Consider the following 26,526-nt stretch of genomic DNA (forward strand, 5'->3'; position numbering starts at 1 on the left):
TCCAGTCAGGGGCCAGGCGGCGGCCGCGCAGCCTCAGTCGGTGGCTCCCGCCGTGCCGCACGCCGGCCGTGGGCCTTCTCGCGAGAGTGGGGAGCCGGCTCGGTTCCTGGTTGGTGGGCGCCCGCCGGGAAAGCCGGGGCGGCAGTGGGGACGGGCCTCCGCCGGCGGCCGCGAACCGGGCTCAGCGCGCCGCTTCCACTGAACCTGTTTCTTCGGCCCCTTCCCACCGAGCGGCCGTCCCGTCCCGTCAGCGCGCAGCCAGCCGGGCGCGGGCCCGGGTCCCGGCGGAGCATTGTCTGCGGCGGGGATCATGTCCGCCGGGCAGCAGCCGCTGCCGCCGTCGCAACCGGACGAGCTGCCCGCGCCGCAGCAAGCGCCAGGCGCCAACAGCAGCGAGGCCGCCGGGACAGCTTCCTCTTCTGCCGCTGGGCCGGTCGGAGGCGACGGCGGGATGGAGGTCAGAGGCTTTTCCCCACGATGGGAAGCTACTCCTCATCACTGTCCCAGGCTCCGTGGGTCTCGGCGACGGGATCGCGGCCGCCTCGCGGCGGCAGGTGCCCGCCATGAGGGACGTGCCGGCGGGGCGTCCCCGGGCCGCGTGGGGCCGCGGGAGACAATGGAGAGGCGGGCGGGGGCGGGCGCGGGGCCGGGCCGTTCGCAGCGGCGCCTCCAGGGCGCTGCCGGGCTCCGGCGGGAGGGAGGGAGGGCGCGCGGCCGGGAAACGGCCCGGGGGCGGCTGCCGTTGGGGAGGGTGTGAGATGGGGTATGGGGCTTCAGTCCTTCGCTTTCTCTTGCCGTCGTCCGCGACCCACACGGGTCCCGGGTGTCGTGTTCGTCCCCCGGCTGCTGCCGCGGGGACCAGGGGAGAGGGGAACTCGCCGGTGGGTTGCTTAGTTTTGATCGCCTTTGAAGCCGGCGTCACGGGAGGGCAAGGGCTGGGGGGCTTCGCCGTCTTCCTTCACGCCCCTCACAAGAGAGACCTCACTAGGTTCGTTCCCCGCTTGCGAGTGGCGTTTCTGCTCTTCCTCCCTCAAGAGCCTTCCCATCGTTTGCGCTTCCTGCTTCAGCGCCGAGCGAGTCCGCGTTCTAAAAAACATTTTCTGTCATCTGAAGTCACCCAAAACTTTTTTTTCTCTCCCGTTTTTTCTTTTTCCGGGGATGGAGAGTTGTTTGAGCGTGGTTTTTTTTTGGCAGCAGGTGCTGCTTCTAGAAATCTTCCAGAAATTTCAAGGGGTTCGAGTGATTGCCGGGAGATGCTAATTTTATCGCAGCTTTGTTTCTTTAACGATAGGAGGAAACTGGTTGGTCCTGCTTCCAGAACTGGGTGTTTTGTATTCTGAGTCATGCGGTACAGTCCAGCCTACTTGATCTAAATAAATTTACAAATGCCATATTTTTCGGATGAGCAAGTAGCCAAACACTGTGGGTAATAAGTCTTGCTTGAACCTGCAAAAATAGGGCAATTCCAGGCTGGTGCTGAGCCTGCGGAGGCAATGAAAGGCGCGCTCTTGAGGCACCCGTGTGCAAGGGCTTTCTCTGGGCTTGCTGGTTCCTTTTTGTACAGGAAAAGGGTTTCTTTCTATGCAGTGTCGTTTTAGTTAAGCTAGCTTATTGATAGTCCTCACCATCCAAGAGGCTGCTTTTCTAGCTGCCCAGCTAACTGCAAGGTGTTGTCATCTTTATTGCACATGACAAGATCAGATGGCATGCTGCTGCGTTTCTGTGTTCCACATGTTAGGCATTTCAGGTGGAACGTGGATTTTGTACAGAAGTTCAGACAATCCTGTGCTTGTGCTCACTGCTAGATCAACAGAGTTGGTGAAGGGTTTGGAACACAAGCCCTATGAGGAGAGACTGAGGGAGCTGGGGTTGCTTAGCCTGGAGAAGAGGAGGCTCAGGGGAGACTTTATTGCTCTCTACAGCTACCTGAAGGCAGGGTGTAGACAGGCGGGGGCTGGTCTCTTCTCCCAGGTGGCCAGCACCAGAACAAGAGGACACAGTCTCAAGCTGTGCCAAGGGAGGTTTAGGCTGGATGTTAGGAAGAAATTCTACATAGAGAGATTGCCCATTGGAATGGGTGGCTCAAGGAGGTGGTGGAGTCACCATCATTGGAGGTGTTTAGGAGGAGACTTGATAGTGTGCTTGATTGCATGGTTTAGTTGCATGGATGATAGGTTGGACAAGGTGATCTCAAAGGTCTCTTCCAATCTGGTTTATTCTATTCTACATGCAGTGGGAGATGAGCAAGAAGAGTCAGATGTGAGCTGAGATGATCTTTAAGCATAATTTTTTATCCTCAGTTCTTTTATGTTTTGACAGGTCAGTGATATGTTTGTGTTAGGATTCTTCTGTTTCCACACGCCTTACCTGCTAGAGCTTTGTGAGGAAACGCCCGCCCACAAACCTCCCGTGCTTTGCCTGCCTTTGTTTCATGTTGTTTCTTACTTTCCTGTTCCTTTGTTCTGTGCTGGCCAGTGAAGATTAAGTTCAGCTCAATTCTTGCCTCAAATAAACAGATGGTCAGTAATGATTTCAAAGGCATCTCTTTTCCTTTTCTCACTTCTGAGGATTATTTTCTAGTGTACTGCCTTAGCACAGTTTACCAGGGAAGGATCCATCCCGTTGTTTTGGGGATTACGAACAGAGGATGAAATTGCATGTGGAAGGTGGTGGTGAAAGGGTTAACCTAATGACAGGAGAGACATGGATAAAGAAGTCCTGATCTGAAAGAATAATTGAAGGCAGTTTGTCAGGGATTTGGCAGGAAGGGGGTCAGGAAGGACTGCCCTCTCCCATCACCTTGTTTTTCTGTTCATAGTGGTACTGTTGGTGATAACAATTACTTGGTTTAGTAAGCTAAATAGGGCAGAAAGGCAGTTTCTGTAAATTCCTACTCTGCTTCCAGTACAAGACTGTAATCTAGTTCCTACTGAGACTTGTCCCTTGATGCAGAATGATGAGAGATTGGGGGAATCTGGAAAAGATAAAGCCCCTTGAAACTGCTCTTGCTTTGGGACCAGAGCTGGTTCTGTCAGTGCTCTCCAGAGGCGGTGTGGGGAGGGTTTGGCTTAGTACCCTAGGAACAGTATGCTGAGCTGCTGGACCACAGCAGCCTCTCTCATTGACATTGATGTGATGCTTTAATGATGAAGCTAGTTCGGATTAGAGGGATTTAGCTCTGTCCTGCTCGCTGTGGCAGGGGTCTTTGATCCATCTCCAGGTGATTTTAAAGTAAGTAATAGAAAGATGACTGTATCAAAGCATCAAAGACGTCTGTGCCATCTGATGTGGAGGGAGTAATTTGAAACAAGCTGATTCTGCTTTACGTGGGTGTCTTCCCTCGCTCAGAAAATAACTTTTTTCTAATTCTTTTTCATCTCAGGAATCTTTTGATGATGCATCACCGGGAAAACAAAAGGAAATGCAGGAAGCAGATCCTACGTACGAAGAGAAAATGGTATGTAATATGTCTGTGTACAGCTCTCCAGTACTTACGCAATTGCTTAAAGTAGAGTTTTCTGCCTGTTTGAGATCTCTTAACAGGATTTATAACACTTTGTCTAGTTATTTAAAAGTATTTAAGTAACTTGAACCTAAGTATCCAGAAGAACAATGTCAAACCCTTCTCCTTTTAACATTTTATTCACTGGACTTCTGCTCTTCCTCTGTTTCCATTGCAGTTATTTTGGGGAATAACTACTAACATGTTTGTGGTTACTAGGAAATATAGTCTAGCAGCTTCTGATGTGTTGTAAATTCAGAGTAATGATGCTGTGGGAAAGAGTCAAGTGTCTTAGAAGAAACAATGTAAGACAAATTGTCACGCTGCTTTTGAAGTTCCCTGTAGAGTTGTCCTTCCTGTAGGCAAGGGCAATTATGAAGAGCTGAGTATTTGCTTCCTTACCTGGAAATTGAGATATCCTCTAGGAAAGCATCCACAAGTATTTAGATAAGTGCTGCTTTGCTTTTTCAATACATGGAATCAGTTGAAGTCTAGGACCTCTATATCACTGTTGAACACAGGAACATTATTCCAAACTTATTTTTGAACTGCAGGAGTAGCAATTTTGAGGAAAGGCTGTGGAAAGACTGCTTAGGACAAGTACTGACTAAGCCTTGGCTATCTTTTCAGTCCTTCTAGACTAGTTTAATTTGTTCTTCATGAGAATCTACTTAGAGACCTTGAGCTTTTGAAGATGGGAGATTCTGTGCTTCATGGGTTAGATAAGATAAACTGTTTTGTTTTGTTGTTTTTCCAGCATCCTGAATGTAAGAGATGGAGCTGTCCACTCTTTACCATCTCATCACATTTTCCTTCACTGTTCTTCCCTTTTTTCCTTAATTTCTATTTGTGGTTTCTGTACCTGGATGTGAAACTGGTTCTTAGAATTTGCTGCTTCCTGTGTTGTTTCTTCTTGCCATTGAAAAGAACCCAATCTTCTTCTGCTGATTTGTGATGCTTCCTGGCAAACTGAAGAAAGTGAACTTGGAGTTGTCTCTTCTAAGCTCTAGATAGGCATGATTGCAGAGAGGATTGTATGTTGGTGTTGTAGTAATCAGGAGATACACTGGAAAAGAAAATAGTAAAAGTTGTTGGTGGGATAGCTCAAGGTTGCAGAGCACAGGCTGTTTTGTCTGCATCCTATCTAAAAGATACAGATAATGTTTGTTAGTGTCTTAAAGGCATATCCTTAAGTGCAATAAAAACAAGTGGTTGAGGGGGTGTGTGCAGTGCCAGAACTTGCAGAAGATTGGGCACTAAAATTTTAGGAGGAGGATATATCTGTCTGTATCTCTTCTCCTCTGCACAACCAGTGTAACAAGTAAGGGTCAGAAGTTTGGATAGAAGTAAGATCTTACCTAGTTTGAACTTCAGAAACTGTTGTGAAGAAAACAGGGAAAAAACCCACAACAAACCAGAACTGTTAAGAATAGACAGGAAGACTTCAATTCAGTGCATGTGGATTGTAGCTGTGTTAGCTAAGCTCAAACTACAGTTAGTGAGTCTGACCCTTCTGTGGTGTGTACAAGATTTCTTTCTTGGTCTCATTCTTCTTTAACCTCCTGTCTTTCCTGCAATGCAGGAGCTTCTTGTTTTAAACAAGAGAACACTTACAGAGCCGGCATTGGTCTTGCAGAAGTCTGGAACATATGTTCCTTTTTACTAAGAAAACTGACTTCCTGTAACTGCGAGTTGCTAAATACCAGGTTATGTTGTGGCAGCTGGCAGACTGTCAGAATGGTTGCTGTTAAGCTTGGAGCTGTTTTCTCTCTTAATCATCTTTCCAAAGGCGTGATGTGGCCTTGGGAAGGTGTGTTGGTCCCAAATAGAACCTGTTTCAAAGGAGTTGAACCTTTTAGATACTAATGTAATCTATTTTGCACAGCAGAAGCAGCAACTTGTATCAAAGGGGGCAGTCTGACAAGTTAGGCTGAGTTATCTAAGAGGTCTCTGCTGCTGAAATGGTTGTTCTGGCTTCTAGCTGTGGGCTCTTCTGCCCCGTCTGCCGCTGTTCATGCCAGCTCTTTTGCTTATCTGACACCATAGCAAGGTGGTGTATCTCACTGAGCAGGCAGGAAACTAATGTGGTGGAAAATAGTTACTGCTAGGCTGGTGAGATGAATAATTTCATTGAAGGTTCCTGTGTATCCCCTGGGTGGGGGAAAATTTCAAGGAGTGGGACTATCAGTTGTGATAGGAGAAGGTTGTTAAGGGGCTGTGGTCTTGTCTAGTGACACTCCTGCAGTCTTTGTGCCAAAGTTTCGGTCTTGGCACAGGGCTGTCAGGCAACTTTGATCTTATTGGCAAAAGCCAGTGCTGACATGTTGTTGTTAATGATCTCTCTTTGTTATTGTAGTTCTGTGCATAAAGAAACGTGAAATGATATTGTTGAAAAAGCATTTGTTAGCTTTTCAAATGAATGTGTACTGTAATGTCTCACGCTTGTTTCATTTCTTTTTCCTTGTCAACAGCAAACAGACAGAGCAAACAGATTTGAGTATCTGTTGAAGCAGACTGAGCTGTTTGCTCATTTCATTCAGCCTGCTGCTCAGAAAACTCCAACTTCACCTTTGAAAATGAAGCCTGGACGTCCACGAATAAAGAAGGATGAGAAACAGAACTTGCTGTCAGTTGGCGAGTGAGTGATGACATGTAGGCCAGCTTGTACGGTAGTTATGGATTGTATTGTGCTTTAGAAGCGTAAGTTAAACTTGCTGGTCTTTTGTCCTTTATCACTGTGTGGTTTATGCTGTGTAATTGTGCTGGTTGGCAACTGACCACCTCTAAGTTGAGGGCTGTTTAAGAGTTCTAAGAGTTACAAGAGTTTTGTGTTGGTGGGAAACCATTATCATGAGGAAAAATATTCCAACAGGAAGAAAAGTGGGGTCAGAAAAGCAGAGCGTTCATGGCTGTATGTGGTAAGAGGTCATGGAGGCCATCAGACATGCTCTGTCTTTCAGGGAGATTGAAAATCAGAAGTCTAGAAATTTGGATTGCCTTCATTGCAGCTTGTATGGTCACAGATGATCTAGTGTCTGGCAGATCCAGAGCTCACAAATACTGTGCCATTCACTATCCTGTAGTTGAAGGGCAGCACACAACTCATCCTTCCCCAGGCGCTTTGCTCTGACTGAGCCTGCCAACAACATGGTCACCTTATTAAGAAGCTAGTTGCTCTAAAGAGTTAAAAAGCAGCATTTCAGTTGATGAGATAAACAAGTTCTTTTGAAGAATCTTGCTAGAAGCTTCTTTGGGTGCTTGTGTTCTGCACTGCAATGATAGTTTCATGTCTTTTCAGTTCAGCTAGAAGCTTAACTTACTTCTTTCTTGCACTTCTTCAGCTACCGCCATCGTAGAACAGAGCAGGAGGAAGATGAGGAGCTGTTAACAGAAAGCTCCAAGACCACTAACGTCTGCACTCGATTCGAAGAATCTCCATCATGTGTGTTCCCTATTCTTTGGGTTTTCGGGGGGGGTTGGTTGGGGTTTTATTACCCCCTGTTCTTTTTCTTCAGAATGTTGTGTAAATGAAGTTTATTTTCATCCTTTCCAAGGATGGGGCAAAAGGAGGAAAACCAATCAAGTGTTGATCCGATGGGAGAAAATGTATTGCCAAGGAACTGTTTGTTATGAAGTCAGGCAGGGGAGATGGTCCAGTGAATCTTGTCCTTTAGAAATCCAGTTGCTCTGCTTCAGTTACTAGGAGAGAGCTGTCTGGTTTAGATCTGTCATCTGCAATTTTTGCATATGTAACCTGTCTTCCCATACAGTTCACAGGACCTAACAGCTTCCAGTTGTATCACAGAGAATTCAGTGTTCTGTTGTTCTGATGGTTTGCTTTGCTCAGGGTTGGGGGATGTTGGAATTTCGAGATGTTTTGGATTCCTGCAGAAGACAAAGCAGCTTGCAGAAACAATTAACATGTCACTGTCTCCAGTGAGAGTTGTCCTTGGAATCTACTGCATGAAATGTACTCCTTGGGTTTGTTCTGTAGCTTAATTAATCTGTGATAATTAGCAGGCCAAGGGCGGTGATGTTCTTTGGTAGGTTTTCACAGATGTTTTAGTCTATCCTTTCTTGTCTTCTAGATGTGAAATGGGGAAAGCTGCGGGATTATCAGGTGCGAGGACTGAACTGGCTCATCTCACTGTATGAAAATGGCATCAATGGGATCCTGGCAGATGAAATGGTATGCAGAGAGCTCATGTTTCTGGGGCCTCGTGAACACGTGCAGTACGATCCAGTTTTCGTTCAGCTGTACATATGGGGGCAGGGTGGGGTTGACAGCACACATAAGCATTGGTCAAATCTTACTCTTCTAAGTCACTAATGTTAGAAGTGTCACAGGTGTCTTAATACAAATAAACTCTGCAGGCAGTTCTAGAAGTAGGGAATATGAAAAGGCAATCTGCCGAGCTTTAGAAAAGCAAATTTCAGTGAAGGGGAATTATTCTATAGAAGGATGCATCCTCTGTTGTCTAAACTGCAACTCTTCTGCTATGGTATTCTCAGGCTGTCCTTGTGAGAAGAGTGTTGTGTATGAAAAGAGCAACAAATGCAAGGACATTGGCTGTGTTGTTAGGATAAAATGTGGGCAGCAGGATACCAGTGTCCTGTATGGACTGGTCTCAGCAAGAAGAGCTACACCAGTGGGGAATTTTATGTTAAATAACTGTCCAAAGGTGCTTGTCAGCCTTGGGGTGCTGTGTTGAAATTTCTTCCACACCATGACTTGATTCAAGGACTGGAGCACCTCTCCTACGAGGATGGGCTGGGGGATCTGGGGTTGTCCAGCCTGGAGAAGAAAAGGTTTCAGGGAGACCTAATAGCAGTCTTCCAGTACCTGAAGGGTACAAGAAGGCTGGAGAGGGACTGTTTAAAAAGGCCTGGAGTGATAGGATGAGGGGAGGTGGTTTGAAATTAGAGAACAAGAGATTTAGGTTGGCTGTTAGGAGCAAGTTCCTTACCATGAGGGTGGTGGAACACTGGAACAGGTTGCCAGGGAGGTGGTTGAGGCCCCATCCCTGGAAATATTCAAGGTCAGGCTCAGCAAGGCTCTGAGCCTCCTGATCTGGTGGAGAATGTCCCTGCTGACTGCAGCAGGGTTGGAGTAGATGACCTTTGGCAGTCACTTCCAACCCAAACCATTCTACGATTCCGTGTGACCATGGGCATTTCAGTCAGCACTGGCCAGGGTGTCTTTTGTTTCTGTTTTTATTCTTCTTCCCTTGAAGGACAAGGGATGAATGCAGAATAAATTGTAGCTGTTTGACAGGAAGATGTGATTTTGTTCTCTAAATGATTTTAGTTGTGTCTGGCTTTTGTAAGGAGCAGATAAGGAAAACCAAAAACCTAATTATCTTTCAGTATATTATGTTTCTCATACCTCCTGGTAGTTTATTTTCTGCCTAATAAAAACTTCTTCAGGATAAATTACAGACAAATGACTTGAAATTGTTGTCCAGTAATGTGTTTCATGTTGAAATAGATTAGAATTTTCTTCAGCATATGTGGTTATGAATAGAGGACTTCATTGTTTTGATCTGTTTTTTTTGCTGAGTGCATTTCTTAGCAGTTCAGGCTCGTGTTAACAAAGATGATGTCCTTGCAATTGTGGCATTCCAAAATTCATCTTGTGTTGAGGCATTGAAATATTTACCATTAAGTATTTTTTGATTCATTCTTAAATACTAATCACAGAATTGTCAGGGTCGGAAGGGACCTCAAGGATCATCAGGTTCCAATTCCCCTGCTGTGGGCAGGGACACCTCACAATAGATCAGGTTGCTCACAACCACATCCAGCCTGGCCTTAAAAACCTCCAGGGATGAGGCTTCCACCACCTCCCTGGGCAAACTCTCCAGCCTCCCTGTAGGATTCCTTCAGGTATTGGAAGGTTTGAAAATGTTGGCCTTAGTGGTTTTTTTATATTAAATATGGGAAGCTATACAAGCTTTTCCTAACCAAGATTTTGATGGCTGCTGTGAGTAGCACTGTCTTTAGTAAATCTCTTACCATTTGAGGCTGCTGTGTCTTCCATGCTGTACTCAGAGTTTTCACTCTTGTTTTTTTGAAAGGTGTTTCCAGAGATGTTTTTTTCTTCCTTTGTTTATGACACTTTAACATCTCTTGCAGGGTCTCGGGAAGACACTGCAAACCATTTCTCTTCTTGGGTACATGAAACACTACAGAAATATTCCTGGTCCTCACATGGTGTTAGTTCCCAAGTCCACTCTACACAACTGGATGAATGAATTCAAGAGATGGGTACCTACACTTCGAGCAGTTTGTTTGATAGGTGACAAAGACCAGCGAGTAAGTTCTGATGTTGTTACTCCTGTGTAAGCCCAGCATGTGATCCTGCTGTGCTTCGCCTTTACTTTCTGTTGACGGGGAAGGACATTGCTTGGGTTGCTAGTGGTTAAACAGTTGAGAGCTGCAAGTGCTGCCTATTTAAAATAGAACCAGCTTAGAATTCACTCATAGGCTTCCCAGCTACTGCTTCATCACTTCACACTCAGAATGTCTTGACCAAAGGTTTTTCTTTCCCCCATTCATGAAGGCAACAGACTGTGTAGGCCAGCACTACCCAGTAAATCTTACATAGGGAAAGAATGTGTTATGTAAGGTGGTGTCATTTTACATCTGTAAAAAAAGTACTGTATTCTGCTCTTAGGGCGTCTGTCACTGAGGAGCTCTTTTCTGAAAGCAAGTATCAGCTTCATGTTGAGGGGGCAGGGTGGGCTGCTGATAAAATTGACATGTAAATGGATCTTATTTGGCTCAAATTTTGCCAGGGAAGAGTAAATATTGGTCAGACTCCTAAGGCCTCACATGCGTCATTCGTTCTCTTTCCTACTTCACTGTCAGTTCTTTGCTACCTTTTTCCAGCACAGCAAAGAAAACTTCAACTGTGACTATGATCTGTACCTTTGTTAACTGTAGTTACCCATTTATTTGTGGAAGGATGAGCTATTGCTGGTACCATAAACTTCTGCTTTTGTCAGCAGATTTGTTTTGTTTTAATTCTAGGGGCATCTAGTTCTGTTTTTAGAGTTAGAAATCACAAAAGTATTGATGAAACTGTAAGTAGTTCTGCAGGGCATTGGTCCAGGCCTGAGATCTTGTCATTTATTTCTCTAGTGTATACTTTTTAGATCCAGATGTTCTTACCCTTTCTTTGGTTTATTTCTTACCTCTGAGTTAAGCTGTTGATGTTTGTACCTCTCTCTATTTTGAATTCTGACCAGTTAGTGTCTGCTTTTAACCTTGGATGTCAGCATTCTAGAAATCGTTGTTAGCCAAATAAAGCTGGGCTCAGGGTTGGTTTTTATATTCAAAACACAGCATTTTCTGAACTAAAATCTTAAATACCAAAGCAAACCTATAGAAAATTAATGTTGAGTTCTGAAACTCAGCTGTAGTTAAACTTCAGTACTTCAGTTACTGAAAAACTTTCCAAAGGCAAAATCCAGAGCTGAGGTCCCTTCCCTGCTCTGCCCCAAGGTTTTTGGCAGCTTCAGCACTGACAAAGTTGTCAGGCTTTACAGTGGTCGTATGTCCTGCTGCCTTCGTAATTAGGAGCGAGGTTGTTTTACAGTTTGAACAGCACCAGTGTGTGCTTTGTGGTTTGGATGTGACAGAGCCTCAGTAACCAGCTGTCCCCTTGCTGTCCAGGCTGCCTTTGTCAGGGATGTGTTGTTGCCTGGAGAGTGGGATGTCTGCGTAACATCATACGAAATGCTGATCAAAGAGAAATCTGTGTTCAAAAAGTTTAACTGGAGATACCTGGTCATAGACGAAGCCCACAGGATTAAGAATGAAAAGTCAAAGGTAATTTATGCTTGCACTCAAACAGAGATCTGTGTGCTGGGTTGGAGGTGGTGGTAACGTTGTTTGCTCATGGCTCAATGTTCTCCAGTTATCAGAAATCGTGAGAGAATTCAAGACCACAAATCGACTGCTACTGACTGGAACTCCGCTGCAAAACAACTTACATGAACTCTGGGCGCTTCTTAACTTCCTTTTGCCAGATGTCTTTAACTCATCCGAAGTAAGTCCTTCATTTCTGCTAATTAAATGAATTGAGCTTTGCTGGTTTTCCAGATTAGAAAGTAGACCTCAGTATGTGTATTTAGGAGTACCAGTGACTGATAGCAGTAGATGGGCAGAAGTGTTTCTAGAAGTGTGAAGGATGGCAGGGCAGAGCATGCTGCTCAGCTCAGCTGTTTTTAAGAGCTGTTGTGAGCATAGCAGAGATGTAAAATGGCCACCTGAAGGTCATCCCTGCTGTGTTTTGAAATAGGTTTAAGCACTGTGATAGCTAAACCAACTAATTTTGCTCTTACATGCAACTGTAAGTTGCCTTATTGCTTACCTAAGACCTCTTCCCTGTGGTTGGGGAGACGAAGTAACAGACTTCCCAAAGTGAAGCATGTGCTTAAGTGTCTTGATGAGTTGTGACATCTGTAGAAAGGAAAACCTTGTGGAGCATTGCACCAAAATTGTACTGTTTCTATTGTCATTTCTCACCAAATGCTGCAGTAGTACATCTCTTGCAGATGGAATTTGTCCAATGGAGTCATATGGATGACTCTTTTCCAAGAGAAAAGGACTCACATATTGATTTCATGGGGTTTTGCCCTTCCCTTTTTTTTTCCCTGAAGACATTGCACATTATGAAGCTTTCCATAAAAACAGACAGAGTAATTTGTTCTTCTGTTTACTGCCTGTGTAAGAGAATGCTTTGAGTTGTATTTATTAGTGCACCCTGAAGGGAAACCTCTTACATACGCCTGTTTTGTTGCTACAGGACTTTGACTCGTGGTTTGATACAAACAACTGTCTAGGAGATCAGAAGTTGGTGGAACGTCTCCATATGGTAAGCCCTTCTGCTTTTGTAGAAGTGCTGTGTGTACCTAAGCTGGGGTCTAGAGAATTCATCCTGTGTTTCTTGGGGCGTGATATTATGGTAAGAGAGCTTATTCCGGAAACCATGGTAGGCTCTCAGAATAGGTTGGTGAAGAGCAGTTTGTTCAGGAGCAGGTTGTGAAATGCTCAGATCAAAACTACAGGCTATGAAGAGATCAAATATTTCAGTCAGCAAAACCAGAAATTAGTCAAGGGGCATAGAAGCACCTGAGAGATGATTTTGGCCTCATCTTTGAGCCTTCTAAAGAAAGCACCTGTATGCTCCCATGTAGAATAGCCTGTGCACAGGGAGTGTGTTTTCAGCTGGTGTGGTGTGTGAGCATGCATGCTAGAGAGTCTTTGCACTGCTTCTGTCTGTGGAGCTGCTCAGTGTCTCGGGCTCCAGAGCATGTTTAAGGGTGACATCTCTTTCAGGTGCTGCGGCCGTTCCTCCTGCGGCGCATTAAAGCTGATGTAGAGAAGAGCTTGCCTCCCAAGAAGGAAGTTAAAATCTATGTGGGTCTCAGCAAAATGCAGCGAGAATGGTAACCGACTGTGCTGGGGCTAAGGCTCAGAAGGGAGGTGCTGCTTGTCACTTGATCCTTGTGTGGGACCTGATTTAAATCCTGGTGTCCTCCCAAATCAAACCTGTTTCCTCGTGGCACACTGTGATGACAAAACCATGCACATCGGGGAGAGTTGCCTGGTGAAATGAGGGGGAGGGGGAGCTTTTGACTATACTCCCTTTGAAACTTTGGCTTAGAGTCACCAAAGTTGATTGTTTGTTTGGTGCAGGTATACCCGAATCTTAATGAAGGACATAGACATACTGAACTCAGCTGGGAAGCTGGACAAAATGAGACTGCTGAATATCCTCATGCAGCTGCGAAAGTGCTGCAACCACCCCTATCTCTTCGATGGAGCGGAGCCTGGGCCACCCTACACAACAGATATGCATTTGGTCACCAACAGTGGCAAAATGGTAGTGCTAGACAAACTGCTGCCTAAATTGAAAGAACAAGGTATGCATCTCATTGCTGTTGTTTGAGAGCTGTTTGGTTCAACAACAAAAGCTAAGTCAGTGCTTCCTATGCCATGTGGCCTGAGCAAAACCCAGCATGCTTTAGCCAAGGTCATTGGTTTCTAGCATACCAGCTTGTTGTCTGTGTGTGTGCCCCCCAGCACTCTCTTAAATAGTAGGTAGAAAACCAAGTTGTGAAGTCCATCAAGGACTCAATAGCCCATCAAGGCTTTTTGTGATGGTGACCTGTTCTGAATTTTTCCCCCCCTCTTTGTTTTTCATCACAGCTAAATTGAGACCACAGAAACATCAGCTGGTTGGGGCTTTGGGTTTTCTATCTTAGTCTTAACTCTTCGAAAGCAAATCGTGTGGGATTTTAGCCACACCTCTGATTTGCCATGGAAGTACCATTTCAGAGTCAAAGTCATCACATAGCATTAAAATCAAATCCTTTGGGATGCATTGGTCTGTCTTTCTGGGTGTGATTTTGAGCAGTGAATCCTCTAAGGCATGTGAACATGGGAGAACACTTGGTTATTTTGAAGTTACTTGATAGTAGGGACAAAGCTCTGGGAGACTTGATCATAAAGTCAACCACAGCAGCTCTGACTCTTAAATAAACTTTTTACTCATATTTTAATGAATATGCTCACTTAAGTAACTTGGATGAAGGAGTGGAGGTAAGTTAGTGACTGCAGAAACTTGGCAGAAGATAAAACTGAGTCTAAGCCTCAGCCTTAGCTAGTAGAAAAGTAACCTGTGCATCCTAGCCAGGTATCATGCAAACAGCTGTGGTGATGTGTGTTACTGTAAGACTGAAAAAGGAGCAGTCTGTGGTTACTGTGCTTTCTCTGATCTGGGTTTCTTTCTGCTATGAGGCATAACCAAAATTTTATTCTTTAGCCTCCTTGATATTTTTATATTGTGTTATGTTACTCTGTTGTGCCTGGGAACATTTTGGTAAGTACAACAGAAAACAGAAGCAAAAAGGCAGCCACTAGCTAGACGAATAAACACCAAGGCAAGCACCATGGCAAGCACAGGAGCCTGCCAGTTACTATCTGTGCGGCCTTGAATTTGGCCTAGCACACTCCAGTCACATCTGTTGTTATCTTGAAAGCCTTTGTGCCCCACACAGCTGCTGTGAAAGCAGTGGCTGCAGCCCTGCCTTGTATAAACTACATGGAACTGCCCTCCCTCCCTTTCTGGTAATGCAGACTTGCCGACTTTGGTAAGTCCTGAGTTTTGGTACAAACTAATAAAGCTTTTTACCCAAACAGGTTCAAGAGTCTTAATCTTCAGTCAGATGACAAGAGTCCTAGATATCTTGGAAGATTATTGTATGTGGCGGAATTACGAATACTGCAGGCTGGATGGACAGACACCACATGATGAGAGACAGGTAGGCAACATTCACAGTACTTTATTGAAGGAGAAACGGTATTCATGAAACCCCTGACTTAACTGCCATGTTCCTGTCCTTCTTTTATTTAGGCCTCTATTAATGCCTATAATGAACCTGGTAGCTCAAAGTTTGTCTTCATGTTGAGTACACGGGCAGGAGGTCTTGGCATCAATTTGGCTACTGCTGATGTTGTAATTCTGTATGATTCAGACTGGAATCCACAAGTAGATCTTCAGGCTATGGTAAGAGTCCAGATGGACATTACATTTTTTTCCTTCTCCTTCTTGCAGAACTTACTTAGGAATGTGTGGATGGTGTAGTGTTTCCAAAAATAAGTTGCTTTGTTTCCTGTTGTAGCACAGGAGTTGTGTTTGTAAGCCTGACTGTCAGTTCTAGAGCAGCTTCTACTTTATAATAATAATAAACCAGGTTGGAAGAGACCTTCAAGATCATCATGTCCAACCCATCAACCAATCCAACCCACCTAAACAACTAACCCATGGCACCAAGCACCTCATCAAGTCTCCTCCTGAACACCTCCAATGATGGCGACTCCACCACCTCCCCAGGCAGCCCATTCCAATGGGCAATCACTCTCTCTGTATAGAACTTCCTCCTAACATCCAACCCTTAGCCACACTTGGGTTACGCAGTGTCCTGTGCAGCAGGAAGTGCAGCATGTATGCTACAGTAGTCTTAGTACTGTTGAATGAAAGCAGCCTGCTGTTTAAAAAAAGCTCTAGCATGGTAATCCCCAGGCTGTAAAGCTTTGCTTTCACGGGGAATGGAAGTGAAGTGTTTACACTGGCTTCCCTAAGACCTTTGGAATAGACAACAGCCAACTTACATTTCTATGGTGGTGATAAGGAGCAAGCTCCTTTTAGCAACCATTTTTAGTTTTTTTAGAGTAGATTTGCATGCATCCCCAACCCTGGGACATGTCAAGAATGCTGCTGACCACATAAGAAAGTAGAGCTCCTTAAAAACCAGCACTATTGTTTGACAAATGAGGCCTTACAGTGACACATTTTGGAAATGAACTTTTAATTATTTCAGTTAGGCTGTGGCTTCTCAAGTGCGCCTGTAACAATTAGTTCAAAAGAACAATGCAACTGGTGTCTGGAAGCTGAAGTGAGATAGTTCCAGCTACTGCTAAAGCCTTATGTTGGGAAGACTGTCACAGTGGTTAATTAAGTGAATGATTTAGAGGAAGGTAGCTTTTGGTCAGGACAGAAAATTTCTTAAGTACTTCAATGTTACAGAAGGCCAGGAGCATCCAGGCTTCTTCCCTGTGTGATTTAACAAAAACACCCAGACAGGCTGTGCTTAAGATCATTTGGAGACACCACTGTTGGTGGTACTGAAAACCCACCCCAAAACTGGCAGTGCAGGGAAGAGTGGATGCCTCAGGCAGTCATGGTAGCTGGATGGCTGTGAAGATGTAACTGGCCTGTGCTGTTCCATTGTGGCAATCAGTGGGTTAGAAGCTCGTTCTATATTCCTGCTGGAAACCCAGGACTAAATGTTTTGCTGCTGTGTTTTTGCCTAGGATCGAGCACACAGGATTGGCCAAACGAAGACTGTCCGAGTGTTCAGGTTCATCACAGACAACACAGTGGAAGAAAGAATAGTGGAGCGTGCAGAAATGAAACTCCGGCTGGATTCTATCGTCATTCAGCAAGGCAAGTGGCCACAGGCGGTGTGTTTGTGCATGTGATGGCCGCCTCTTCTTTGGTCACAACTTCTAAACTATGTGAAAGCAGCGAGTAAGAGGCAATGGGAATGTTGCTTTTGCTTCAGCTGAGCTCTGATGCAAAGGCCTGATCCATTTGGAAATTCGTTTCCTGGTAGGATCTTGCCTTTCTTCACTAGCTGCTGGCTTCCCTAGCCATAGATAAGTACATGTGAGCATAGGCAGAGCTACTGTAATGTAATCTGGGGGGTTTAAAGCACTCAACTTCTCCTCCTAACTGGAGAAAGAAGTGATGGCAGTGTCACCTTCTGGATGGCAATCAGTAACTTCATTTCTGACAAAAGGATGCAGTGGGCTTTGGGCATTTTGCAAACAAGCACCATGACAAAGCTTACAAAGGAAGACCTCACATCCAAAATGAAGCTGTTGAACACTATTCACACCTAATGAAGTGAATGTAGGTGATGCCTGCCAAGAGCTGCCTTGCTTTTTTCTAAGCTTTTGTTGTTGGTTTGGGTTTTTTTCTTCTTTTGGAATTTCCTTCACTGAGAAGAAAGGCCCTGGGTTTAATGTGGAAATGTGAGGGGAGAAAGGTCCTGCATTGCTCCTTCCATCATGTAAGCTCTTGATTTAATTGCTGTCCTCCAATGCTTTCCTCTTCAGGAAGACTGGTAGATCAAAACCTGAACAAACTTGGGAAGGATGAAATGCTGCAGATGATTAGACATGGAGCAACACACGTGTTTGCCTCAAAGGAAAGCGAGATTACAGATGAAGATATTGATCACATTTTGGAAAGAGGTGCAAAGAAGGTGAGATAAAATGTAACGAAATCATAGGCTCAGATGTGATGGCAAGGTAGAGCCCTAGATGAGGGCATGATAGTAAGCTGGAGAGAATGGAGGTTGTGCCATTGAGGGTTTTATGTTGGTCAAACGTGTTTGGGATTTTCTCCTGCTGTCCAATGAAGCACGTTTCAAAACTGCTGCTGTGCTTTGCTCTCTTTTCCTGCCAAGACTGCGGAAATGAACGAAAAGCTTTCCAAGATGGGCGAGAGCTCCCTCAGGAATTTCACAATGGATACGGAGTCCAGCGTGTATAATTTTGAAGGGGAAGACTACAGGGAAAAACAGAAGGTAACATTTCCCTTTCTTTTTGGATACAGCTCTGGACTGGAGGATTGAATGGTGTTTATCACATAACTTAGTGGTGAACTTGGCAGTGCTGGGTTAGTGGTTCCACTCGGTCTAGGAGGCCTTTTCCAGCTAAGGATTCTATGGTTTAAGAGGTACTGTTTAAATCTGCTACATTACTTGATAGGTTTTATTGATTAAGTAGATGTAGTCTGACTCTTTGGCAAGATTTAGCTGTAATGGTGTTTGGGGTGGTGGGATTTGTTTTTCTAGATGGCATTTACAGAGTGGATTGAACCACCCAAACGAGAAAGAAAAGCCAACTACGCTGTGGATGCTTACTTCAGAGAGGCTCTTCGAGTCAGTGAGCCAAAAGCACCCAAGGTGAGTTGACTCCTTTCAAACAATAAGTTATTCAGACATGCAATGAATGGTTGAAGCTGATGGCAGGAAGTCGGTCTGTCTTCATAAAAACTGGGCTACTGACTTGTAGAAAATGGGGAGGCAATTTAAATTCAGACATGTCCAGAGACAAACTTTGGTGAAGTTAAAAGCAGGATGAACTTTGTATGTTTTAGCAGCTCAGGACCAAAGTGTTTCTTATTTTATATTTAAGGAGCTGTAGATTTTTCCTTTCCTCTGGAAGATTCTTTATTGCTGCTTAGAACACCTGACCTTTATTCAGGGGGATGTGTATGTGAATCATTCCCCACCTTCCTCCTGCTTCCAAAAGACCTTCTCCTCTTTTTCTCATGAGGCTTTAACTCACGTTCTCTCTTGCATGGTGTGACCCTTGGGGTTTTTTGTCAGGGATGAGTAGAATTTTGTGAAAAAGGGGTTTGTTGTTTTACTCATAAACTGAAATAAATTATTACAGGCAAACTGGGCATGAAAAGCAATCAATTGCAACCTCTGTCTGTCTTGCAGGCACCACGGCCTCCAAAGCAGCCAAATGTACAGGATTTTCAGTTCTTCCCTCCCCGCCTCTTTGAACTCTTGGAAAAAGAAATTCTCTACTACAGGAAGACAATTGGGTACAAGGTAATTGAAGAATTCACACTACAGCAGTTCCCTGCAATGGGAGGAGAGTGTGTACTTGTTCTGCCAGTAACTTAAATCAAATGGTGTGGAGCTGAACAAAAGATTGCTTGACAGGAGAATGACAGTTAGCAATTGGGTGTCAAAGCCGACTCTGGTTTGACAAAATGCCAAACTTTTCAGGTACCGCGGAATCCTGATTTGCCAAACGCGGCTCAAGCACAAAAGGAAGAGCAGCTGAAGATTGATGAGGCTGAACCTCTGAATGATGAAGAGCTAGAAGAAAAAGAAAAGCTGCTAACCCAGGTATGGTTGAGTCTTTAGTGAGACTGCCATCAGCTGATGCTTGCTGGGTGTTTCACAGTGTCAGAGGAGTGTTTCTTGGTCACTGATTCATATGTGCTGTGGATAACACAGCTGGTTCTGGCTAAGAGGTTTAGTCATGGGCTTGGAGACTTCTCGAGAACACGCAGCCTAGTAGTGTACTCAGCCTGCACTGAATCTGGTCTGTGTGCTGTGTATTTTAAGCCTGAAGAGTGAGAACTAGTTTCAAAAGTGTTTCCAAGTTAGGACTGACTGAACTGTGCCTTCTTTCCTCAGTGGAGAGACCTTGCAGGGCAGCTGCAGAGCAAATGTGCCACTTGCTTCCCCCCTCATTTAAAGCCAATTCTTTGCCAACGTATCATTCTCATGTGGAAGTGAGTCCTGCAGGCTGAGTGCTCATTTCACCTAAACTGTGACTGGTAGCAGATGGTGTCCCTCTGTTTAAGAGTATATAAGCTGAACGGGTATAGAAGTAGGTATCAGGTACATTGAAGTAACTGCAAGCAGGTTGATGCCTGATTTGCTTTGCTTGGGTATTATTTTCACATTGTATGTTGCAGGGGGCTGGCTACAGGCCAGGATCTCTCCTGTGAGCAGTGCTGCACTGGAGAAGTTCACTATTAAAACCAGCAATGGTATAATCAAGGTAGCTGTGGCTAAAGCATAACATGGCTGGCAAAATGTAAAAGCTATTGCTAATACCAGCTGCCAAAATCGGTTAATGTTACAATCTCAGCATTACTATTTCTGTCCTTACTCAGTATCATGAGAGCTTTAGACCTTCTGAGCAGGGCTGACCTGGGAAAATAGCTGCCCTTGGTGGGTGCTTTTGACAAACCCAAACCATCGTTGAGCCTATGGCTCCACTTGAGGGGGTCTTCTACTTAAAAAGTGACCCCATGTTCTTTTTCAGGGAACATTGTTAGGAGGAATTAATTTATGAGCTGAAGACTCATCTGAAACTAATAGGTATTTAGAGGAGCAGTGCTACTCATGCAGCATCAGCTGGAGAGACTACAGCCACTGCAGTTTAACAGCTGGGTTTCTACTGACTGCAGAGAAGGCAGGTTTAGTACTGTTGGCACGATGGAAGCGTTACAGGCCAGTTAACAAAACCTATTGAAACAAATCTCGAGGGAGCCAAATACTGAACCTCTGTGCAATGTTCCTTTTGATTGCTCTGTAGGGATTCACTAACTGGAATAAGAGAGATTTTAACCAGTTCATCAAAGCTAATGAGAAGTGGGGCCGGGATGACATTGAGAACATAGCACGAGAAGTAGAAGGAAAAACTCCAGAGGAAGTCATCGAGTATTCAGGTAACTGTTGAAGCAGCCTCTCTGTGAGTCCCTACCTACTGCTGCTTTCCTCATCCCAACTGCCTGTGAGCATGGGTACCCCTTAGTCCTGAATTGCTCACATGGCTTGAGGCAACTTTCAGGGATTGTGCTGTGGAGTAGGATCTACGGATCTAGATTTGGGCACGTGTAGCCCCTGCATAGTTCAAGCTTTTTCTTGTATTCACTAACCAGTAGCTTGCTTTAATTTTTTTACACCTTTACCTCATCAGGAGTGGGGTGCAGTAGATGTTTTGTGACTGAATACATAACAGCAATTAGTGTTTAACCTAAGTCCGCTTGGCTGCTTACCTCTGTCTTAGGAGTGTTTTCTGCTGTGCAGCTGCAAGGTCCTGGGGCTTAACTTCTAACAGTACCTAGCAGCTTACAGACCTGGAAAATTCATTAAAAGTCCCCTTTCTTTAAATACTTGTCTTGTAAACACTTGCTCTTGTCTTGGGCCACTCTTGCCCTGCCTCTGTAAAAATGTCTTGCTGTTACATCAAGTTCCAGTTCATGTAGCATTTTCTTTGAGAAAGGAGGTAGTTGAACTGAAGTGCTTTCAGTTAAACTGAGAGCTCCTCTACCCCCTTCCAAACAGCATTTGTAATACTGCAGCACATGCTGTCAGGATGCAGCGATTCCTTACCTGCTAAGCCGTGCCTGTTGCTGTACAGCAGTGAGTTCTGGTAAAAGGAAGTAACATCCAATAGACTCTTTTTAAGGTAAAAAACCCCTTGACTTCCAGGATGCATGATAAGCTAATGGCTTGTTCTTTCCTCAGCTGTGTTCTGGGAAAGATGCAATGAACTCCAAGACATAGAGAAGATCATGGCTCAGATAGAAAGAGGAGAAGCCAGAATTCAGCGACGAATCAGCATAAAAAAAGCACTTGATACAAAGGTATCTCTGCTGTGTTCCTTGCTTACTTTATTTCCCTGTGCCAGTGAGGTGAGATGCAGGACTCTGTCCAGCCACTGGTACTGGCGTAATTACAGTGGGCAAGGTATTTGCACCTTCCCCAGCAGCTGCTCCCTCTAGCCTTTCCATTCTGTAGCTGTGCTGTCCTGGCTGACAGGCCATAGCTAACTTGTTTGTGACAATCATCTTTATCACAGGACAGACAGCTCCTAGTGCTGTGTAACAAATTCCCACTCACTACATGCTTTTGAATAAGCAGCATTGCTGAAAGTGTTCTATGTATACACTTGAAGCAAGTGAACAGGAAGACTTACCAAGCAGAGGAGGCTTTTGTTTCACCAACCAAGGTTTGGTAATGAACAGATTTATAGTCAATTAAGACAAGTAGCCCCCTACCTTCAGGGAAAGAACAGTGTCTGACTACAGCTGAACCATCTGCTGCATTTCCTTGCACTGCTTTACTCTTGCTCTGATTTCAATCATTTCTAAGGATTTGTATTTTAAAAAGGTTCACTGCCATTTGCAGCCTGGCAGATTCTGACTGGTTTCAAATGCAGTGACATGTCTGCAGTCTGACATGAATCAAAACATCACAAACAAAACTCTCCTCTCTAAACCAGAACTTACCAGCTTCTATAGTGTTGGAAAATGCAGCATCCAGATGCCACAGTTCCTTCCAAAGATCATAAAGGTCTAGTTTTCATCTTCATGTGCTGGATTGCTTTCATATAAACCTGTTCCCTGCTAATTCTGAACTATCACTCAGTCTTACAGGACCCTCTGTCTTGCTTAGATTGGCAGGTACAAAGCCCCTTTCCACCAGCTAAGGATCTCGTATGGTACCAACAAGGGGAAGAACTACACAGAGGAGGAGGATCGCTTTCTGATCTGTATGCTGCACAAGCTGGGCTTTGACAAAGAGAATGTCTACGATGAGTTACGGCAGTGCATCCGCAACTCCCCGCAGTTCAGATTTGACTGGTTCCTCAAGTCCAGAACTGCCATGGTAGGGACTCAGCTCTTGCTTTTTGTTCAGGAAGGCCTTTGCCAGAGCAGTTACTGGCCCATTAACTAGCTTCTGCACTAGTGAGGCATCTGCATCTCTACACTACATTAAAGCCTCAGGCTTTTCATCAGCTGCAGTGGCTGGCAAATGCAGTGAGCTAAGTAGTCTTATGGGAGGAGAAACTCAACACTCCACAGTACCATCCTTTAAAATCAACACAAATTTGAGTAAATAAAACATCATCTAAAAAGCAAACATCTCTGGTCAGAGCCACTCCTGTAAAGCCAGCCTGAAACTGTCACAAAATGCTGTGTTTCTTTTTCACTCTGCCCAGATACACACACACCATTTACTCAACAGCCATTTCTCATATTCTAATAACTTTCACACTAAGTGGCTGCCTAAGGTAACAAGTGAATATGTTGTACAATTTAGGAGCTGCAAAGGAGATGCAACACTTTAATCACCCTGATTGAAAGAGAAAACATGGAACTGGAAGAAAAGGAAAAGGCAGAGAAGAAGAAACGTGGACCAAAACCGTCTTCGGTAAGAGGCATTTCTGTGGAGCATTTGAAGACAGTGCTTTACTACTTCTGTACACAAGGGATAGCTACAGTTGTTCAGAAACAACAACAACAAACCTCAGAGAGCAGTGTTGAGGGCTGCTTGAAGTTCCCACTCATTCAGCTGGTATGAGTGTGGATGGCAAGGGAAGGAAATTAGTTCAGTTTCTAAATTGCAGCTTGCATGCAGTGGAGCAGATGAACTTGTTACTTGTGGGTCACTGAGCTGGTGCACTCTATAGGCTTAGTCTGGTAACACAACCCAGCCTTCTGATGAATTTTTGTCCCTGACAAAGTGACGTGTTTACCAGTGAGGGATACAGGCATGATGCATCCCACTTGGAGAATGCTATAGCTGTGATTACAGGCATTCCTGTGTAGACTGCTGTCTGCCATCCCTGTCCGTGAGAGGAGGGCTGGTCAGGCAATGGGCTTCTGGAGCTAGCTTTGGGAAAGCAGCACAGATGTGTGACTGCTCTTTGCTGACTGAATTCAAAGTGCTGCCAAACAGACAGATATTTTTTGTATAGGGGAGATAACATCACTGTTTTCATGCCTGAATGTGTCGCTCAATTTGTTGTCGCCCTGAGCTGTTGTATCAACAGGCTTGAAGAACAACTTTACTTTGCAGTTGTGCTGAAATCAGTGAAGTTAAGAGAGGGTAGATTAATAAGTCTTAGATCTAGCCACAAAAATATTTAAACAGGTATGTAGAAATAGCAGTTCCTAACTGGGAAGCTTTGTAACAAAAATACAGAGGCAAGGGAGGATGTTACCTGAGATGGTACTGAGAGCACAAACCGGCAGCCGTCCCACGGGGCATATGCATCTTCGCCATATTACAGCCCCCATCTGCTTTGACTGGAAACAAACTGCTTGCTCACAGACATTGTGTGTCACAGTCACTTACTCAGAGCCTTACCTTGCAGGCACAGAAGCGCAAGATGGATGGTACTCCTGACGGGCGTGGAAGAAAAAAGAAGCTAAAGCTGTGAAGGCAGGGTTTTTGTAATCACTAAATTTCAAGAGTAGTTCTTTAATTTACGGGTCTTCATAAGATGTACTGTATAATGCTCAACTATTATGTCATTAAAGGACATCGGGTTCATCTGTTTACTGAACTAGTAACATAGTACTTAATGTAGTTTCACTTTTTTAAATGCAACAGCTGTGCTGAATTTTTTTTACCATTAACACTTGAAGTAATAAATAGGCTTCATTTATTAATAAAGCTTCACCTGGCTTTTTTCATTACTGGTTCCACTCAAATGCCACAAGAGCAATAGAACTGTTGAGTTGTGTTTTGTTGCTCCAAGCCACCACCAGTCAAATCTCATGTCTGGAAACTCTGTGGCTCACCTTTACTGAGCTTCATTTTCCCTGCACAAATACATTGTTGACACTAGTGCAGAGTCCAGCTATTTACCTACAGAACTAATGCTCAGCATACATACAGATTAGAGCAAAATGATAACACTTTTCTTCTTACAATCTCTGTTGAGGTTTGCACTTCATTAGAATGGCCTCAGAATGGTAGAATTGGGTTTTCTATTGGCAAACACCTAGAAGTCAGAACAGAAACTCTAACAATATGTAAAACAATCCACTTCTCAAGCAGCTATGTGCCAGTCCCCATCACTGTGGGAAGATCCAACTAGCTGGCAGTCCACACTGCTCCCTGGGCTGCTCCACACACACACATCTTTTCTGCACTGTCATTTTTTCATGGATCTGGCACATAATGACTGAGGTGAAGTCGTGTCTTTCCCAAACCAAAAAGCAGAACAAATGCTCAGTTTTGGCCCTTTTAAGAACACATATCAAAAGGCAGCAAGGAGAAATGCATCCCTAGAAAAATCAGCTTACTGACGCTTCTAAGCAAGCACTGTGACTTCACACACATGGATTTCAAATACAGCAGTATGTTAAATGAGTTTCTGTTTGCAGACTCCAGCTGAAAACAGGTTAAATAACCACACTTGGCTCTTCAAAGAGCAGAGTGCAGATCAGAACCAGCAGCCCTGTCAAGCCTCCAGTAACAGGGACAATACTGTTTCCAGGGTCCCTGCTTGTGATTTCCAGCACTGGCCTGTGGTGTGGTGTGCCAGCTGGGACCACATCTTTCTGGACAATGACAGCTTTGTCAACCAGTCAAGTTCAATGTGCTGAATATTCATGCCCCTGTTTTTATCTGCTCCCATGTCTCTATGATGACTGGGACACCTGGATTGACTCCTCTGCTGTGTTTCAAGGCTGTGGTGTTAACACTTCCTTCAGCAGAGGGCCACACGTGGTGGTAAGTCAAGACTTCTTTTGCCATTGTGCCCGTGTGCCTTTTCCTTTGATCTCACTGTGTAAATAGTGTGACTCTAACATTCTTGGCTAGCTGCCACCTTAAAAAAACCCAAGCACATTAAAACCCAAGAAGCAGAACAAGTCCCTCCCATGCACGTTAACTATAAGCTACAAAACACCAAGCATCAGATTCATGCAGACAGATGCCCTGAGTCTGCTGCTAAATGTGTCTGCTTAACGGCAGAAACAGACACTGGGGGATAGGATTAATCTTCCCTTAATGCAGACTGCTGCAGGAGGGCAGATAAATTGCATCCTAAGAGAGTGTGTTTTGCTCTGGTATTACTGCAGGAAGGCCCCTGCCTTTACCTAACAGAACTTCACCTAGGTAAGAACAACCCCACTTCAGGAGACCAAAACAGCCTTTGGGAAGTTGAATTCATCTGATTTAAAGCAGGATGCATAGTTCTCATACCCATGCAAACTACTTACCTTTATTTTTCCCCCAGTTACAAGAAAACAAACTAACTTCTCACTTGTCCCCAGTGTAAAAGGGCCCCCATGGTAAGCTAAATCCCCTGCTCCCAGGCACAGGTGTACAGGTCTCCAGTAACAGGAAGGCTGCAGCAGGGCAGCTTAGTGTTACAAAGCATTGCTCTCATTGTCCCTACACCCTCAGGGAGAGGGACAGTGAATGTGTTGCTGAAGTCTGGCACTAACCCCCTGCCCATGCTGTGTTACCCACCTCAGTTGTCTTTTAGCATCAAAGAATTACTGTGATGTACTTATCAGACAGCTTACCTGGAAGAGTGGAGAAGATGACAGGCTGAAACCATCAGAACCAGGTTGTTGTACCAGAGGAAAAGCATCTGCATCATTACTTGCTATTGTAGCATGAAACTCTGGGCTTCCAAAGGTCTGGCTTGTATCTCAGACTGAGTTTTATCCTAAAGGAAGTAAGTTTGGTATTTCCAGATGCATATGAGAATCAGGGATCCAGGAATGCATGCTACCATAAGGCTCAGTTTATGCACCAGGATCTTGACTCTGTACAGGAGGGAGGGCATGCCAGCCATGCACCTGTACCCTGGCTGTCTGGGCTGTACTTGGGCATATACCTGTTGGCACCAGTGCACAGGAACACCTTCTCTGTGTTGCAGCTGAAGGAGTCACCTAGGTTCTGAACTGGATCCACCATCACTCGACCATAGCTGTCAGATCCTAGCAAAGCAGATGAACACATTTTACATGATGCCTCTCCATTTAAAATTATTAAGTTACTGCCAAGAAAGCCTCAGGACAGCAATTAGCCAGCTTTAAGCTTCACCCTTTGCAGGTGAAGACAGTTACATTCCATCTCTTACTATTCATTTAGGGA

The 26,526-nt window shown here is 44.6% G+C and overlaps 1 protein-coding gene across 1 annotated transcript; it reads left to right on the forward strand.

Annotated features, from left to right (window-relative positions):
- The first annotated feature begins 234 nt into the window (after window positions 1-234).
- Window positions 235-24,090, forward strand: SMARCA5 (SWI/SNF related, matrix associated, actin dependent regulator of chromatin, subfamily a, member 5). The gene is made up of 24 exons (XM_068154061.1): window positions 235-457; window positions 3,383-3,457; window positions 5,974-6,140; window positions 6,844-6,944; window positions 7,591-7,691; window positions 9,638-9,817; window positions 11,180-11,335; window positions 11,424-11,555; window positions 12,315-12,383; window positions 12,848-12,957; window positions 13,208-13,434; window positions 14,714-14,835; window positions 14,928-15,080; window positions 16,388-16,524; window positions 17,199-17,343; window positions 17,548-17,667; window positions 17,938-18,048; window positions 18,592-18,705; window positions 18,886-19,008; window positions 20,213-20,345; window positions 21,148-21,266; window positions 22,078-22,290; window positions 22,726-22,836; window positions 23,783-24,090. Exons 1-24 carry the CDS (start codon window positions 311-313, stop codon window positions 23,846-23,848), a joined length of 3,132 nt encoding a protein of 1,043 aa, XP_068010162.1. The 5' UTR covers window positions 235-310; the 3' UTR covers window positions 23,849-24,090.
- The last annotated feature ends 2,436 nt before the right edge of the window (window positions 24,091-26,526 follow it).

The sequence above is a fragment of the Melanerpes formicivorus genome, unplaced genomic scaffold, assembly GCF_026170545.1.
Source record: "Melanerpes formicivorus ecotype bairdi unplaced genomic scaffold, bMelFor1.0.p_v2 SCAF_27, whole genome shotgun sequence".
Classification (NCBI taxonomy): domain Eukaryota; kingdom Metazoa; phylum Chordata; class Aves; order Piciformes; family Picidae; genus Melanerpes; species Melanerpes formicivorus.

Coding starts and splice junctions, on each gene's coding strand:
- SMARCA5 (XM_068154061.1), top strand. CDS start 311: ATGTCCGCCGGGCAGCAGCCGCTGCCGCCGTCGCAACCGGACGAGCTG. Junction 12,384..12,847: donor TGGTGGAACGTCTCCATATG/GTAAGCCCTTCT, acceptor CATCTCTTTCAG/GTGCTGCGGCCGTTCCTCCT. Junction 19,009..20,212: donor AAGAAAAGCTGCTAACCCAG/GTATGGTTGAGT, acceptor ATTGCTCTGTAG/GGATTCACTAACTGGAATAA.